The sequence below is a fragment of the Bombina bombina genome, chromosome 6 (genome assembly GCF_027579735.1).
Source record: "Bombina bombina isolate aBomBom1 chromosome 6, aBomBom1.pri, whole genome shotgun sequence".
NCBI lineage: Eukaryota > Metazoa > Chordata > Amphibia > Anura > Bombinatoridae > Bombina > Bombina bombina.
Window position 1 is genome coordinate 373,868,859 of NC_069504.1, and position 18,875 is coordinate 373,887,733.

Below are 18,875 nucleotides of genomic sequence, written 5' to 3' on the forward strand. Positions count from 1 at the left end.
GTTTAAAATTTAAAGTGACAGTAACGGTTTTATTTTAAAACGTTTTTTGTGCTTTGTTATCAAGTTTATGCCTGTTTAACATGTCTGAACTACCAGATAGATTGTGTTCTGACTGTGGGGAAGCCAAGGTTCCTTCTCATTTAAATAGATGTGATTTATGTCATAAAAAATTTAGTAAAAATGATGCCCAAGATGATTCCTCAAGTGAGGGGAGTAAGCATGGTACTGCATCATCCCCTCCTTCGTCTACACCAGTCTTGCCCATACAGGAGGCCCCTAGTACATCTAGCGCGCCAATACTCCTTACTATGCAACAATTAACGGCTGTAATGGATAATTCTATCAAAACATTTTAGCCAATATGCCCACTTATCAGCGAACGCGCGACTGCTCTGTTTTAGAATATACTGAAGAGCATGAGGACGCTGATGATATTGTTTCTGAAGGGCCCCTACACCAGTCTGAGGGGGCCAGGGAGGTTTTGTCTGAGGGAGAAATTTCAGATTCAGGAAAAATTTCTCAACAAGCTGAACCTGATGTGATTACTTTTAAATTTAAGTTGGAACATCTCCGCGCTCTTCTTAAGGAGGTGTTATCCAATTTGGATGATTGTGATTATCTGGTCATTCCAGAAACACTATGTAAAATGGACAAGTTCCTAGAGGCCCCGGGGCCCCCCGAAGCTTTTCCTATATCCAAGCGGGTGGCGTACATTGTTAATAAAGAATGGGACAGGCCCGGTATACCTTTCGTACCTCCCCCCATATTTAAAAAATTGTTTCCTATAGTCGACCCCAGAAAGGACTTATGGCAGACAGTCCCCAAGGTCGAGGGGGCGGTTTCTACTCTAAACAAGCGCGCCACTATACCCATAGAAGATAGTTGTGCTTTCCAAGATCCTATGGATAAAAAATTAGAAGGTTTGCTAAAAAATATGTTTGTTCAGCAAGGTTACCTTCTACAACCAATTGCATGCATTGTCCCTGTCACTACAGCCGCGTGTTTCTGGTTCGATGAGCTAGAAAAGGCGATTATTAGTAATTCTTCTTCTTATGAGGAGATTATGGACAGAATTCGTGCTCTTAAATTGGCTAATTCTTTCACCCTAGACGCCACCTTGCAATTGGCTAGGTTAGCGGCGAAAAATTCTGGGTTTGCTATTGTGGCGCGCAGAGCGCTTTGGTTAAAATCTTGGTCAGCGGATGCGTCTTCCAAGAACAAATTGCTTGACATTCCTTTCAAGGGGAAAACACTGTTTGGCCCTGACTTGAAAGAGATTATCTCTGATATCACTGGGGGCAAGGGCCACGCCCTTCCTCAGGATAGGTCTTTCAAGGCCAAAAATAAACCTAATTTTCGTCCCTTTCGCAGAAACGGACCAGCCCCAAGTGCTACGTCCTCTAAGCAGGAGGGTAATACTTCTCAAGCCAATCCAGCCTGGAGACCTATGCAAGGCTGGAACAAAGGAAAGCAGGCCAAGAAACCTGCCACTGCTCCCAAGACAGCATGAGATGCGGGCCCCCGATCCGGGACCGGATTTGGTGGGGGGCAGACTCTCTCTCTTCACTCAGGCTTGGGCAAGAGATGTTCTGGATCCTTGGGCGCTAGAAATAGTCTCCCAAGGTTATCTTCTGGAAGTGATTCATCCTGTTCCATTAAGAGAACGAGGGATGGGGTTCTACTCCAATCTGTTCGTAGTTCCCAAAAAAGAGGGAACGTTCAGACCAATCTTAGATCTCAAGATCCTAAACAAGTTTCTCAAGGTTCCATCGTCCAAAATGGAAACCATTCGAACAATCCTTCCATCCAGGAAGGTCAATTCTTGACCACGGTGGATTTAAAGGATGCGTATCTACATATTCCTGTCCACAAGGAACATCATCGGTTCCTAAGGTTCGCATTCCTGGACAAGCATTACCAGTCCGTGGCGCTTCCTTTCGGATTAGCCACTGCTCCAAGGATTTTCTCAAAGGTACTAGGGTCCCTTCTGGCGGTGCTAAGACCAAGGGGCATAGCTGTAGTACCTTACTTGGACGACATTCTGATTCAAGCGTCGTCCCTTCCTCAAGCAAAGGCTCACACGGACATAGTCCTGGCCTTTCTCAGATCTCACGGATGGAAAGTGAACGTGGAAAAGAGTTCTCTATCTCCGTCGACAAGAGTTCCCTTCTTGGGAACAATAATAGACTCCTTAGAAATGAGGATTTTTCTGACAGAGACCAGAAAAACAAAACTTCTAAACTCTTGTCGGATACTTCATTCCGTTCCTCTTCCTTCCATAGCGCAGTGCATGGAAGTGATAGGTTTGATGGTAGCGGCAATGGACATAGTTCCTTTTGCGCGCATTCATCTAAGACCATTACAACTGTGTATGCTCAGTCAGTGGAATGGGGACTATACAGACTTGTCTCCGAAGATACAAGTAAATCAGAGGACCAGAGGCTCACTCCGTTGGTGGCTGTCCCTGGACAACCTGTCACAAGGGGTGACCTCCCGCAGACCAGAGTGGGTCATTGTCACGACCGACGCCAGTCTGATGGGCTGGGGCGCGGTCTGGGGATCCCTGAAAGCTCAGGGTCTTTGGTCTCGGGAAGAATCTCTTCTACCGATAAATATTCTGGAACTGAGAGAGATATTCAATGCTCTCAAGGCTTGGCCTCAGCTAGCGAGGGCCAAGTTCATACGGTTTCAATCAGACAACATGACGACTGTTGCGTACATCAACCATCAGGGGGGAACAAGGAGTTCCCTGGAGATGGAAGAAGTGACCAGAATCATTCAATGGGCGGAGACTCGCTCCTGCCACCTGTCTGCAATCCACATCCCAGGAGTGGAAAATTGGGAAGCGGATTTTCTGAGTCGTCAGACATTGCATCCGGGGGAGTGGGAACTCCATCCGGAATTCTTTGCCCAAATCACTCAACTGTGGGGCATTCCAGACATGGATCTGATGGCCTCTCGTCAGAACTTCAAGGTTCCTTGCTACGGGTCCAGATCCAGGGATCCCAAGGCGACTCTAGTAGATGCACTAGTAGCACCTTGGACCTTCAAACTAGCCTATGTATTCCCGCCGTTTCCTCTCATCCCCAGGCTGGTAGCCAGGATCAATCAGGAGAGGGCGTCGGTGATCTTGATAGCTCCTGCGTGGCCACGCAGGACTTGGTATGCAGATCTGGTGAATATGTCATCGGCTCCACCATGGAAGCTACCTTTGAGACGAGACCTTCTTGTTCAAGGTCCGTTCGAACATCCGAATCTGGTCCCACTCCAGCTGACTGCTTGGAGATTGAACGCTTGATCTTATCAAAGCGAGGGTTCTCAGATTCTGTTATTGATACTCTTGTTCAGGCCAGAAAGCCTGTAACTAGAAAAATTTACCACAAAATTTGGAAAAAATATATCGGTTGGTGTGAATCTAAAGGATTCCCTTGGGACAAGGTTAAGATTCCTAAGAGTCTATCCTTCCTTCGAGAAGGATTGGAAAAAGGATTATCTGCAAGTTCCTTGATGGGACAGATTTCTGCCTTGTCTGTGTTACTTCACAAAAAGCTGGCAGCTGTGCCAGATGTTCAAGCCTTTGTTCAGGCTCTGGTTAGAATCAAGCCTGTTTACAAACCTTTGACTCCTCCTTGGAGTCTCAACTTAGTTCTTTCAGTTCTTCAGGGGGTTCCGTTTGAACCCTTACATTCCGTTGATATTAAGTTATTATCTTGGAAAGTTTTGTTTTTGGTTGCAATTTCTTCTGCTAGAAGAGTTTCAGAATTATCTGCTCTGCAGTGTTCTCCTCCTTATCTGGTGTTCCATGCAGATAAGGTGGTTTTACGTACTAACCTGGTTTTCTTCCAAAAGTTGTTTCTAACAAAAACATTAACCAGGAGATAGTCGTGCCTTCTCTGTGTCCGAAACCAGTTTCGAAGAAGGAACGTTTGTTGCACAATTTGGATGTTGTTCGCGCTCTAAAATTCTATTTAGATGCTACAAAGGATTTTAGACAAACATCTTCCTTGTTTGTTGTTTATTCTGGTAAAAGGAGAGGTCAAAAAGCAACTTCTACCTCTCTCTCTTTTTGGATTAAAAGCATCATCAGATTGGCTTACGAGACTGCCGGACGGCAGCCTCCTGAAAGGATCACAGCTCCTTCCACTAGGGCTGTGGCTTCCACATGGGCCTTCAAGAACGAGGCTTCTGTTGATCAGATATGTAGGGCAGCGACTTGGTCTTCACTGCACACTTTTACCAAATTTTACAAGTTTGATACTTTTGCTTCTTCTGAGGCTATTTTTGGGAGAAAGGTTTTGCAAGCCGTGGTGCCTTCCATTTAGGTGACCTGATTTGCTCCCTCCCTTCATCCGTGTCCTAAAGCTTTGGTATTGGTTCCCACAAGTAAGGATGACGCCGTGGACCGGACACACCTATGTTGGAGAAAACAGAATTTATGTTTACCTGATAAATTACTTTCTCCAACGGTGTGTCCGGTCCACGGCCCGCCCTGGTTTTTTAATCAGGTCTGATAATTTATTTTCTTTAACTACAGTCACCACGGTATCATATGGTTTCTCCTATGCAAATATTCCTCCTTAACGTCGGTCGAATGACTGGGGTAGGCGGAGCCTAGGAGGGATCATGTGACCAGCTTTGCTGGGCTCTTTGCCATTTCCTGTTGGGGAAGAGAATATCCCACAAGTAAGGATGACGCCGTGGACCGGACACACCGTTGGAGAAAGTAATTTATCAGGTAAACATAAATTCTGTTTTTCGTTCCTTTCGCAATTTCAGGAACGGACCGGCCTCCAACTCCGCATCCTCTAAACTAGAGGGTAATGCTTCACAAACCAAACCAGCCTGGAAACCGATGCAAGGCTGGAACAAGGGTAAGCAGGCCAAGAAGCCTGCTGCTGCTAACAAAACAGCATGAAGGAGTAGCCCCCGATCCGGGACCGGATCTAGTAGGGGGCAGACTCTCTCTCTTTGCTCAGGCTTGGGCAAGAGATGTTCAGGATTCCTGGGCACTAGAAATAGTTTCTCAGGGTTATTTTCTGGAATTCAAGGAACTACCCCCAAGGGGAAGGTTCCACATGTCTCACTTATCCTCAAACCAAATAAAGAGACAGGCATTCTTACATTGTGTAGAAGACCTATTAAAAATGGGAGTGATACACCCAGTTCCAACGGCGGAACAAGGAATGGGATTTTACTCAAATCTGTTTGTAGTTCCCAAAAAAGAGGGAACTTTCAGACCAATTCTGGATTTGAAGATCCTAAACAAATTTCTCAGAGTACCATCGTTCAAAATGGAAACCATTCGAACGATTCTACCTACAATCCAGGAAGGTCAATTTATGACTACCGTGGATCTAAAGGATGCGTATCTACATATTCCTATCCACAAAGATCATCATCAGTTCCTAAGGTTCGCCTTTCTGGACAAACATTTCCAGTTTGTGGCCCTCCCATTCGGGTGAGCCACTGCTCCAAGGATTTTCACAAAGGTACTCGGGTCCCTTCTAGCGGTTCTAAGACCAAGGGGCATTGCAGTAGTACCTTACTTGGACGACATTCTAATACAAGCGTCGTCTCTTTCAAAGGCAAAGGCTCACACAGACATCGTTCTGGCCTTTCTAAGATCTCACGGATGGAAGGTTAACATAGAAAAGAGTTCCCTGTCTCCGTCGACAAGAGTTCCTTTCTTGGGAACAATAATAGATTCTTTAGAAATGAGGATTTTCCTGACAGAAGTCAGAAAGTCAAAACTTCTAAACGCTTGTCAAGTTCTTCATTCTATTCCACGTCCTTCCGTAGCTCAGTGCATGGAAGTGGTAGGATTGATGGTTGCAGCAATGGACATAGTTCCTTTTGCGCGAATTCATCTAAGACCATTACAGCTGTGCATGCTGAAACAGTGGAATGGGGACTATACAGACTTGTCTCCAGTGATTCAAGTAGATCAGAAGACCAGAGACTCACTCCGTTGGTGGCTAACCCTGGACCACCTGTCCCAGGGAATGAGCTTCCGCAGACCAGAGTTGGGTCATCGTCACGACCGACGCCAGTCTAGTGGGCTGGGGCGCGGTCTGGGAATCCCTGAAAGCTCAGGGACTATGGTCTTGGGAAGAGTCTCTTCTCCCGATAAACATTCTGGAACTAAGAGCGATATTCAATGCTCTCAGGGCTTGGCCTCAACTAGCAAAGGCCAGATTCATAAGATTCCAATCAGACAACATGACGACTGTTACTTATATCAATCATCAGGGGGGAACAAGGAGTTCCCTGGCGATGAGAGAAGTGACCAAAATAATAAAATGAGCGGAGGATCACTCCTGCCACCTATCTGCGATCCACATCCCAGGAGTGGAAAACTGGGAGGCGGATTATCTGAGTCGTCAGACATTACATCCGGGGGAGTGGGAACTCCACCCGGAGATCTTTGCCCAGTTAACTCAATTATGGGGCATTCCAGACATGGATCTGATGGCGTCTCGTCAGAACTTCAAGGTTCCTTGCTACGGGTCCAGATCCAGGGATCCCAAGGCGACTCTAGTGGATGCACTAGTAGCGCCTTGGACCTTCAACCTAGCTTATGTGTTTCCACCGTTTCCTCTCATTCCCAGGCTGGTAGCCAGGATCAAGCAGGAGAGGGCCTCGGTGATCTTGATAGCTCCTGCGTGGCCACGCAGGACTTGGTATGCAGACCTGGTGAATATGTCATCGGTTCCACCATGGAAGCTACCTTTGAGACAGGATCTTCTTGTACAGGGTCCATTCGAACATCCAAATCTAGTCTCCCTCCAGCTGACGGCTTGGAAATTGAACGCTTGATTCTATCAAAGCGTGGGTTTTCAGATTCCGTGATAGATACTTTGGTTCAGGCCAGAAAACCGGTAACTTGAAAAATTTACCATAAAATATGGAAAAGATATATCTGCTGGTGTGAATCCAAGGGATTCTTATGGAATAAGATCAAAATTCCTAAGATCCTTTCCTTTCTACAAGAAGGTTTGGATAAGGGATTATCAGCGAGTTCCCTAAAGGGACAGATTTCTGCTTTATCTGTCTTACACAAACGACTGGCAGCTGTGCCAGATGTTCAAGCATTTGTTCAGGCTCTGGTTAGGATCAAGCCTGTTTACAGACCTTTGACTCCTCCCTGGAGTCTAAATCTAGTTCTTTCAGTTCTCCAAGGGGTTCCGTTTGAACCTTTACATTCCATAGATATTAAGTTGTTATCTTGGAAAGTTTTGTTTTGGTTGCTATTTCTTCTGCTAGAAGAGTTTCTGAGTTATCTGCTCTGCAGTGTACTCCTCCCTATCTGGTGTTCCATTCAGATAAGGTTGTTTTGCGTACTAAGCCTGGTTTTCTTCCAAAGGTTGTTTCCAACAAAAATATTAACCAGGAGATAGTTGTACCTTCTTTGTGTCCGAATCCAGGTTCAAAGAAGGAACGTTTGTTACACAATTTAGATGTAGTCCGTGCTCTAAAATTCTATTTAGAAGCTACAAAAGAGTTCAGACAAACATCTTCTCTGTTTGTCGTCTATTCTGGTAAAAGGAGAGGTCTAAAAGCGACTTCTACCTCTCTTTCCTTTTGGCTTAAAAGCATCATCCGATTGGCTTACGAGACTGCCGGACGGCAGCCTCCTGAAAGAATCACAGCTCACTCCACTAGGGCTGTGGCTTCCACATGGGCCTTCAAGAACGAGGCTTCTGTTGATCAGATATGTAAGGCAGCGACTTGGTCTTCCCTGCACACTTTTGCTAAATTTTACAAATTTGATACTTTTGCTTCTTCTGAGGCTATTTTTGGGAGAAAGGTTTTGCAAGCCGTGGTGCCTTCTGTTTAGGTAACCTGATTTGCTCCCTCCCTTCATCCGTGTCCTAAAGCTTTGGTATTGGTTCCCACAAGTAAGGATGACGCCGTGGACCGGACACACCAATGTTGGAGAAAACAGAATTTATGCTTACCTGATAAATTACTTTCTCCAACGGTGTGTCCGGTCCACGGCCCGCCCTGGTTTTTTAATCAGGTTTGATTAATTATTTTCTCTAACTACAGTCACCACGGCACCCTATAGTTTCTCCTGTTTTTTTCCTCCTGTCCGTCGGTCGAATGACTGGGGTGGGCGGAGCCTAGGAGGGACTATATGGACAGCTTTTGCTGGGCTCTTTGCCATTTCCTGTTGGGGAAGAGATATTCCCCACAAGTAAGGATGACGCCGTGGACCGGACACACCGTTGGAGAAAGTAATTTATCAGGTAAGCATAAATTCTGTTATAACATAACCGTATATAATTCTACAATGTTTTATTAAAATTGTACATTGACCCACCAGCCCCATATGGAAAGACTCTCTGATAAGAATATAGTAATGTATATATGTTTGTCAAAAATGTTTATATTTATATTTAAACAATTGAAAACAATACTCAGTATGATCATCCAAAATATCAAGTTAAACTTATCACTAAATATAAGAGATACATAGTTACACTCTTGTCAAATACAAATGTAGTAACGAAATGATGAATAAGATTTATCAGGAACCAATCAAAAGTATCCATACACTCAACCAATAGGATACGCTGTATGAAACAGATGGAACCCAATAGAATAACAACATGGGGTATAAAAACCCTACACCCACAATTGCAAGGACATGCTTGATAAAGGCTGTTTTAAACAGCTGAAACGCGTTGCTAACTTCTTGCTACCTTAAAGATTTCCACAAGTTCACTCTTGGAAGTGGACCGCAAAGCCAACACCTGATTTACAAACTAACGCTTGAAAGGAACATAAAGCGTTTCTACAAATAAACCGCAAACCACTTAGTCCTTTTTTTTGGACCGCCAAAAAACAACAGAAGCACACTTAATAATAGCCAGCAAGAAGGAACCAGCTGACACCTGCAAAGGGAAGTACTCTGAAACAAAGAGAGTACAGAGCTAACTCCTTTTATATTTGGAAGATTTCCACAAGGTTCACCCTTTAAGTGGACCGCAAAACCAACATCTGATCTACAATATAACGCTTGCAAGATACATAAAGCGTCTCTACAAACAAACCGGAAACTTTTTAGTCAAATCTTAATTTGGACTGCCAAGAAACAACAGAAGTATACCCGTCAGGCAAGAAGAAAACCTGTTTACTCTAAAACAAAGAGAGTACGGAAAAACTGCACCGACCCAAAGAACAGAAAAACCAGCGGTCGGGAGCAGTAACCACACACCATTGCAACTATTCCAGCACCCATCCCATCAGGATCACACAGTGCGGATAAAAGTCACTCAAGAACGGACAACACGGAAATTAAAAGAACAGAGACAGACTAACAGCGAAAACAGCTAAAAACACCCGTAACAGTGAGTACATAAAGAAAGCGGATCACGCTAAAAACAAAGCAGTACTCTATAACTCTACTTTTGCAGATTTCAAAAAAACCTGTCTAGTGACACGCCCACATAAACATTTACGGAGGGCTCAACACCTAAAGCTTAATAAGCAGTACATTGTTGCGCATACAATTTGCCGCAATAAAGACTTCCACCCTTTTTACACATCCCTGCTTAAGCAGTCCACTGCTATTTCCAGGTTCTCTACAAAAAGACTTTCATCCATTCAGTATTTTACTAGATCATTTTATGTAATCTTTTCTACGTTTTAATGCTGATACTATTGATTGAAATTGCTTGTATGAAAAAAACTTTTTTAAATATCACTAAACATTGCAAATATTCTTTGTGAATACTCTACTGCATCTTAAAATTGCTCCACACCAGATCCATAAATAATATCTGCAATCTTTACCCAAGTTCAAGTATTTCCAAATATATACAAATATATTAACTTGCTTATTCAATACATCTATGAAATTATAGCATATTATACTGTTTTTAGGTTGGCCAACCTACTGGTTTTAACTATTTGTTTTAAATATTTGTTTTAACTAACATTTTTATTTCAAACTTTCAGATCTAACTGTTTGTATCTATATTTTCTTCAAAATAAACAGAACTTATTGATTCAAATTACATAGTAAGACTATCTTTCCATATTGGGTAATTAAGCAAGAGCGCTTAAGAGTCTTATCCTTCCCAAAATTTACCTATATTTGAAGTTTTTGAGATTACTTCTTTTAGACTCCATAGCTTTTACCCCCACAGCGCATAGTTTATTAACCCGACTCACCACTGAACTCTTACACAGCTTGTGTATTGGTTTCCCATAGGTTATGAATGGATTTTGTGGACTCACTGCCACTAATAAGACATAATTACCTGATAAATGTATTTTCTTTCCTGGCAGTTACAGTCCACGAACCCACCCTGATATAATGTACTGGCTTAGTCTTATGACACACCTTTACCCCTTTTATCTCTCTACTTTTCCTTATCCTCGGCTTGAACTACTGAGAGGGTAGGGAAAGTGGGAGAGATAGTTAATGCTCTGTTTGGGGAGTCTTTGCCGCCTCCTGGTGGCCAGGTGAAGTATTTCCCATAGGTTATGATTTGATTCGTTCTCTCTCACTTCGAAGAAAGAAAATAATTTATCAGGCACGCATAAATTATATGTTTTTGCCTACTCTGGTGGTTAGGAATTGAATCCCACATGTGATGGCTCGTGGACTATCACTGCCATGAAAGAAATTAATTTATCAGGTAAGCATAAATTATGTTTATCTAACTCAGCCAATGTGCATGTGACAAAATGTACAGAAATATTGTAGAAGCTCCTCAGTTATGTAGTTTTACTATATCATTTTGTTGTTGTTTGAGTTATAAAAGAAGCGGCTATTTTTTTAACAAATGCATTAGAAATAGTCAACATTGATCCCAATAAATTAAACAGTAATTCTTGCCTCACAGCCTCAGTAACAACTCTACTCAGATATCAGACCCCATGCTAAAGTCTTTCCTGTACTGCCAGGAGGTTGGCTCAAGGGAAGCACCCCCGGCAACTGCAACAAATTATCTTGAAGTGTATAGAAAAGGAAGGGGACTTCATCAAAAAATTGCATTACATCCTGTCACTCACTATCCCTAGATATCTCCTCCCAAGGTCAACCCGACCTAAAATGAACCCTTAATTACTTCACTCTGCTTCACTTACATTTTCTCCTCCAGGGCTTCCTTTTCTGTTCTGTAAGGAAAGTGCTTTGTGTTATGCTTGTGTGACATGTCGTCGCCAATAGAACGGTGGACATTGTTCTTATCAGCAATTGAACTTGAACCCACAAAACAGTGTTGCACAACCATTCACTTTCTCTTAGTTTAAAGGGACAGTCTAGTCCAAAATATACTTTCATGATTCAGATAGAGAATGCAATTTTAAACAATGTTCAAATTTACTTTTATTACCAATTTTACTTTGTTCTCTTTATATACTTAGTTGAAAGCTAAACCTAGGAGGTTCGTATGCTAATTTCTCCAACATAGGTGTGTCCGGTCCACGGCGTCATCCTTACTTGTGGGATATTCTCTTCCCCAACAGGAAATGGCAAAGAGCCCAGCAAAGCTGGTCACATGATCCCTCCTAGGCTCCGCCTACCCCAGTCATTCTCTTTGCCGTTGTACAGGCAACATCTCCACGGAGATGGCTTAGAGTTTTTTAGTGTTTAACTGTAGTTTTTATTATTCAATCAAGAGTTTGTTATTTTGAAATAGTGCTGGTATGTACTATTTACTCAGAAACAGAAAAGAGATGAAGATTTCTGTTTGTATGAGGAAAATGATTTTAGCAACCGTCACTAAAATCCATGGCTGTTCCACACAGGACTGTTGAGAGCAATTAACTTCAGTTGGGGGAACAGTGAGCAGTCTCTTGCTGCTTGAGGTATGACACATTCTAACAAGACGATGTAATGCTGGAAGCTGTCATTTTCCCTATGGGATCCGGTAAGCCATGTTTATTACGATCGTAAATAAGGGCTTCACAAGGGCTTATTAAGACTGTAGGCTTTTTCTGGGCTAAATCGATTCATTATTAACACATATTTAGCCTTGAGGAATCATTTTATCTATTCATTTAAATAAATGTGATTTATGTGATAATGACAATGATGCCCAAGATGATTCCTCAAGTGAGGGGAGTAAGCATGGTACTGCATCATTCCCTCCTTCGTCTACACGAGTCTTGCCCACTCAGGAGGCCCCTAGTACATCTAGCGCGCCAATACTCCTTACTATGCAACAATTAACGGCTGTAATGGATAATTCTGTCAAAAACATTTTAGCCAAAATGAACACTTATCAGCGTAAGCGCGGCTGCTCTGTTTTAGATACTGAAGAGCATGACGACGCTGATAATAATATTTCTGAAGGGCCCCTAACCCAGTCTGATGGGGCCAGGGAGGTTTTGTCTGAGGGAGAAATTACTGATTCAGGGAACATTTCTCAACAGGCTGAACCTGATGTGATTGCATTTAAATTTAAGTTGGAACATCTCCGCATTCTGCTTAAGGAGGTATTATCCACTCTGGATGATTGTGACAAGTTGGTCATCCCAGAGAAACTATGTAAAATGGACAAGTTCCTAGAGGTGCCGGGGCTCCCAGAAGCTTTTCCTATACCCAAGCGGGTGGCGGACATTGTTAATAAAGAATGGGAAAGGCCCGGTATTCCTTTCGTCCCTCCCCCCATATTTAAAAAATTGTTTCCTATGGTCGACCCCAGAAAGGACTTATGGCAGACAGTCCCCAAGGTCGAGGGAGCGGTTTCCACTTTAAACAAACGCACCACTATACCCATAGAGGATAGTTGTGCTTTCAAAGATCCTATGGATAAAAAATTAGAAGGTTTGCTTAAAAAGATGTTTGTTCAGCAAGGTTACCTTCTACAACCAATTTCATGCATTGTCCCTGTCGCTACAGCCGCATGTTTCTGGTTCGATGATCTGATAAAGGCGGTCGATAGTGATTCTCCTCCTTTTGAGGAGATTATGGACAGAATCAATGCTCTCAAATTGGCTAATTCTTTCACCCTAGACGCCACTTTGCAATTGGCTAGGTTAGCGGCTAAGAATTCTGGGTTTGCTATTGTGGCGCGCAGAGCGCTTTGGTTGAAATCTTGGTCGGCTGATGCGTCTTCCAAGAACAAGCTACTTAACATTCCTTTCAAGGGGAAAACGCTGTTTGGCCCTGACTTGAAAGAGATTATCTCTGATATCACTGGGGGTAAGGGCCACGCCCTTCCTCAGGATCGGCCTTTCAAGGCAAAAAATAAACCTAATTTTCGGCCCTTTCGTAGAAACGGACCAGCCCAAGGTGCTACGTCCTCTAAGCAAGAGGGTAATACTTCTCAAGCCAAGCCAGCTTGGAGACCAATGCAAGGCTGGAACAAGGGAAAGCAGGCCAAGAAACCTGCCACTGCTACCAAGACAGCATGAAATGTTGGCCCCCGATCCGGGTCCGGATCTGGTGGGGGGCAGACTCTCTCTCTTCGCTCAGGCTTGGGCAAGAGATGTTCTGGATCCTTGGGCGCTAGAAATAGTCTCCCAAGGTTATCTTCTGGAATTCAAGGGACTTCCCCCAAGGGGGAGGTTCCACAGGTCTCAGTTGTCTTCAGACCACATAAAAAGACAGGCATTCTTACATTGTGTAGAAGACCTGTTAAAAATGGGAGTGATTCATCCTGTTCCATTAAGAGAACAAGGGATGGGGTTCTACTCCAATCTGTTCATAGTTCCCAAAAAAGAGGGAACGTTCAGACCAATCTTAGATCTCAAGATCTTAAACAAGTTTCTCAAGGTTCCATCGTTCAAGATGGAAACCATTCGAACTATTCTTCCTTCCATCCAGGAAGGTCAATTCATGACCACGGTGGATTTAAAGGATGCGTATCTACATATTCCTATACACAAGGAACATCATCGGTTCCTAAGGTTCGCATTCCTGGACAAACATTACCAGTTCGTGGCGCTTCCTTTCGGATTAGCCACTGCTCCAAGGATTTTCACAAAGGTACTAGGGTCCCTTCTAGCTGTGCTAAGACCAAGGGGCATTGCTGTAGTACCTTACTTGGACGACATTCTGATTCAAGCGTCGTCCCTTCCTCAAGCAAAGGCTCACACGGACATTGTCCTCGCCTTTCTCAGATCTCACGGATGGAAAGTGAACGTGGAAAAGAGTTCTCTATCCCCGTCAACAAGGGTTCCCTTCTTGGGAACAATAATAGACTCCTTAGAAATGAGGATTTTTCTGACAGAGGCCAGAAAAACAAAACTTCTAGACTCTTGTCGGATACTTCATTCCGTTCCTCTTCCTTCCATAGCTCAATGCATGGAAGTGATCGGGTTGATGGTAGCGGCAATGGACATAGTTCCTTTTGCGCGCATTCATCTAAGACCATTACAACTGTGCATGCTCAGTCAGTGGAATGGGGACTATACAGACTTGTCTCCGAAGATACAAGTAAATCAGAGGACCAGAGACTCACTCCGTTGGTGGCTGTCCCTGGACAACCTGTCACAAGGGATGACATTCCGCAGACCAGAGTGGGTCATTGTCACGACCGACGCCAGTCTGATGGGCTGGGGCGCGGTCTGGGGATCCCTGAAAGCTCAGGGTCTTTGGTCTCGGGAAGAATCTCTTCTACCGATAAATATTCTGGAACTGAGAGCGATATTCAATGCTCTCAAGGCTTGGCCTCAGCTAGCAAGGGCCAAGTTCATACGGTTTCAATCAGACAACATGACAACTGTTGCGTACATCAACCATCAGGGGGGAACAAGGAGTTCCCTAGCGATGGAAGAAGTGACCAAAATCATTCTATGGGCGGAGTCTCACTCCTGCCACCTGTCTGCTATCCACATCCCAGGAGTGGAAAATTGGGAAGCGGATTTTCTGAGTCGTCAGACATTGCATCCGGGGGAGTGGGAACTCCATCCGGAAATCTTTGCCCAAGTCACTCAGCTGTGGGGCATTCCAGACATGGATCTGATGGCCTCTCGTCAGAACTTCAAAGTTCCTTGCTACGGGTCCAGATCCAGGGATCCCAAGGCGGCTCTAGTGGATGCACTAGTAGCACCTTGGACCTTCAAACTAGCTTATGTGTTCCCGCCGTTTCCTCTCATCCCCAGGCTGGTAGCCAGGATCAATCAGGAGAGGGCGTCGGTGATCTTGATAGCTCCTGCGTGGCCACGCAGGACTTGGTATGCAGATCTGGTGAATATGTCATCGGCTCCTCCTTGGAAGCTACCTTTGAGACGAGACCTTCTTGTTCAGGGTCCGTTCGAACATCCGAATCTGGTTTCACTCCAGCTGACTGCTTGGAGATTGAACGCTTGATTTTATCGAAGCGAGGGTTCTCAGATTCTGTTATCGATACTCTTGTTCAGGCCAGAAAGCCTGTAGCTAGAAAGATTTACCACAAAATTTGGAAAAAATATATTTGTTGGTGTGAATCTAAAGGATTCCCTTGGGACAAGGTTAAGATTCCTAGGATTCTATCCTTCCTTCAAGAAGGATTGGAAAAAGGATTATCTGCAAGTTCCCTGAAGGGACAGATTTCTGCCTTGTCGGTGTTACTTCACAAAAAACTGGCTGCTGTGCCAGATGTTCAAGCCTTTGTTCAGGCTCTGGTTAGAATTAAGCCTGTTTACAAACCTTTGACTCCTCCTTGGAGTCTCAATTTAGTTCTTTCAGTTCTTCAGGGGGTTCCGTTTGAACCCTTGCATTCCGTTGATATTAAGTTATTATCTTGGAAAGTTTTGTTTTTAGTTGCAATTTCTTCTGCCAGAAGAGTTTCAGAATTATCTGCTCTGCAGTGTTCTCCTCCTTATCTGGTGTTCCATGCAGATAAGGTGGTTTTACGTACTAAACCTGGCTTTCTTCCAAAAGTTGTTTCTAACAAAAACATTAACCAGGAGATTATCGTACCTTCTCTGTGTCCGAAACCAGTTTCAAAGAAGGAACGTTTGTTGCACAATTTGGATGTTGTTCGCGCTCTAAAATTCTATTTAGATGCTACAAAGGATTTTAGACAAACATCTTCCTTGTTTGTTGTTTATTCCGGTAAAAGGAGAGGTAAAAAAGCAACTTCTATCTCTCTCTCTTTTTGGATTAAAAGCATCATCAGATTGGCTTACGAGACTGCCGGACGGCAGCCTCCCGAAAGAATCACAGCTCATTCCACTAGGGCTGTGGCTTCCACATGGGCCTTCAAGAACGAGGCTTCTGTTGATCAGATATGTAGGGCAGCGACTTGGTCTTCACTGCACACTTTTACCAAATTTTACAAGTTTGATACTTTTGCTTCTTCTGAGGCTATTTTTGGGAGAAAGGTTTTGCAAGCCGTGGTGCCTTCCATTTAGGTGACCTGATTTGCTCCCTCCCTTCATCCGTGTCCTAAAGCTTTGGTATTGGTTCCCACAAGTAAGGATGACGCCGTGGACCGGACACACCTATGTTGGAGAAAACAGAATTTATGTTTACCTGATAAATTACTTTCTCCAACGGTGTGTCCGGTCCACGGCCCGCCCTGGTTTTTTTAATCAGGTCTGATAATTTATTTTCTTTAACTACAGTCACCACGGTACCATATGGTTTCTCCTATGCAAATATTCCTCCTTAACGTCGGTCGAATGACTGGGGTAGGCGGAGCCTAGGAGGGATCATGTGACCAGCTTTGCTGGGCTCTTTGCCATTTCCTGTTGGGGAAGAGAATATCCCACAAGTAAGGATGACGCCGTGGACCGGACACACCGTTGGAGAAAGTAATTTATCAGGTAAACATAAATTCTGTTTTCTAAGCCCTTGAAGGCCGCCTCTTCTCTCAGGGCATTATGACAGTTTTTTATCACTAGAGGGTGTTAGTTCATGTGTGTCATATAGATAACACTGTGCTCACGCATGTGGAGTTTAGGTGAGCCAGGTCTGATTGGCTAAAATGGATATCTGTCAAAAGAACGGAAAAAAGGGTCAGTCTGCAGAGGCTTAGATACAAGGTAATCATAGAGGTAAAAAGTGTATTTATATAACTGGTTGTGCAAAACTGGGGAATGGGTAATAAAGGGATTATCTATCTTTTTAAACAATAAATATTCTGGTGTAGACTGTCCCTTTAAAAATAAACTTCTTTAAGAGTTGGCATGTTTTTTTTTTTAAATATTCATGATAGAAGTTTCTAGCGCTTTTAACATCTCTGTAATCGCTTTTACCATAAAACAATTTCACAGACAATTATTTCAGGTACAGTTTCATTAAACAGCGTTTTTAACGTTTTTACAAACAGGAGGCTGCAGCCATTATTGCTCAGCGCACAGAGAACCCACGAGAATTCTTCAGACAAGTAGAAAGAGCCACTACAGATTCCGTCTCTACACTCCTGACACCTCGGACAGGTGAAGAGAACGATATAGGTGATATGCAGGGCCGTATAAATTGATGTGTAGCAGATTGTACAACCACAATCACTGCATTGTATGAGAGACCAATTTGCAATTTGACTGTAGACCCTTTTTATTGACAGATCTACTTGTTCCATATCCATATTTTTTATTTTAATCTTCAGTTTCATTGTTTCTCTGTAAAATTTTGAGAAGAAACGTGCTAACAAAGCTGCTAAACTTTTATAAATACAGAACATGGTGTTTTCTTCTCCGTTTCTGGAGACAGAACACACTTCCTGAGCTCTGTGGTCTTAGAAGTCACCTGCTCTACCCAAGTAAGTTGTTACGGTGAATATACATGTGTATGCTTGGCATTCAGTGCACATTCTCCAGCATAAATCCTCCAGCTTTACACTTATCCCCCCCCCTTTTTTTTAAAATCTTTTAATAACTATTTGAACAAATTTGTTTTATTTACCTAAATTGTCCAATATATCATAAAGTTGACCCTCAAATCACCAATATAGAACCCGAGACGGATAGATCACTTTCTTGTCACAAGATGCACTCAACCTGTTTTTATTAAACCTTTTTTGCTGCCCTATGTAAATGTAACTTGTAGCAATTACTACAAAATGGATTAACATGTGTTGATGCCATTTATAGAAATTTTACACTTCTTAAATGCATATTTTTTTTTAATGCGAGTTATCTACACAGATTGTTACGTTTTTTAGATATAACCAAAATGGGCAGAACGTTTCCACCTAGAATGCAAGAAACAAGTTAGTTATATGTAATTTTCTATAGTGTACATGGTGAACAGCATACGAGTCATTATTTTATAAATTTCTCAGTAAAACATTGTACAGTTGCACATTTAGCATCAATTCGCCCTTCCAGAACACCTAAATGTAGAATTTTATATATTATGTATTAAAAATTAGATTCGTCAACCCTTAATGCAGATAATGAGTAAGAATAGAATATCCAACTATATAGTATTGGACAAATTTAACAACTGCGCAAAGGGTTGACGCTTCATTTTGATGAAATTTGGGCAGGTATAAATACAAACTATTAAGTATAGAAACATATAACAAAAATACCACCAAACACAAAAATCTTGCACCAATAAATAGTACTGTATGTAGTGTCTATAGAATATCACTGAGACTTTTTTTTTTTAACTTAGGTTACTGCCCAAAATGTGTGTTACTTTTATAAGCCATGACACCAAAAAAAATGAGTCTAGTTCCGTTATACTAATATGATGACTAATAGTGTCATGAGACCCCTTATTTGAAAGTAGGCTTCTCTGTTTTAGATAAAGGATCTTATGGTTTATTATTATTATAATTAATTTATTTGTAAAGCACCACCATGTTTGTTGCACTGGGTACAAACATAAGGGTCCATGAGGACAATAATGATTCATGGTTTAAAACCCCCCCACAAAAAACAGAGCAGGCTAATGAAGATACATTGATAGACGAGATGTAGGACCTTGCTCCAAAGATCTACAAACATTTTGGTATATGGTGTGGAGGAAAAGGGAT

The 18,875-nt window shown here is 42.8% G+C and overlaps 1 protein-coding gene across 2 annotated transcripts in view; it reads left to right on the forward strand.

Annotated features, from left to right (window-relative positions):
* DBN1 (drebrin 1) overlaps nucleotides 1-18,875 on the forward strand; it is a 335,364-nt gene that overhangs the window by 285,227 nt on the left and 31,262 nt on the right. For both annotated transcript variants that reach the window (XM_053717068.1, XM_053717067.1), the window contains one exon: nucleotides 17,220-17,346. In XM_053717068.1, coding sequence (XP_053573043.1) covers nucleotides 17,220-17,346 — 127 coding nt within the window. The remainder of the gene's footprint in view (nucleotides 1-17,219; nucleotides 17,347-18,875) is intronic.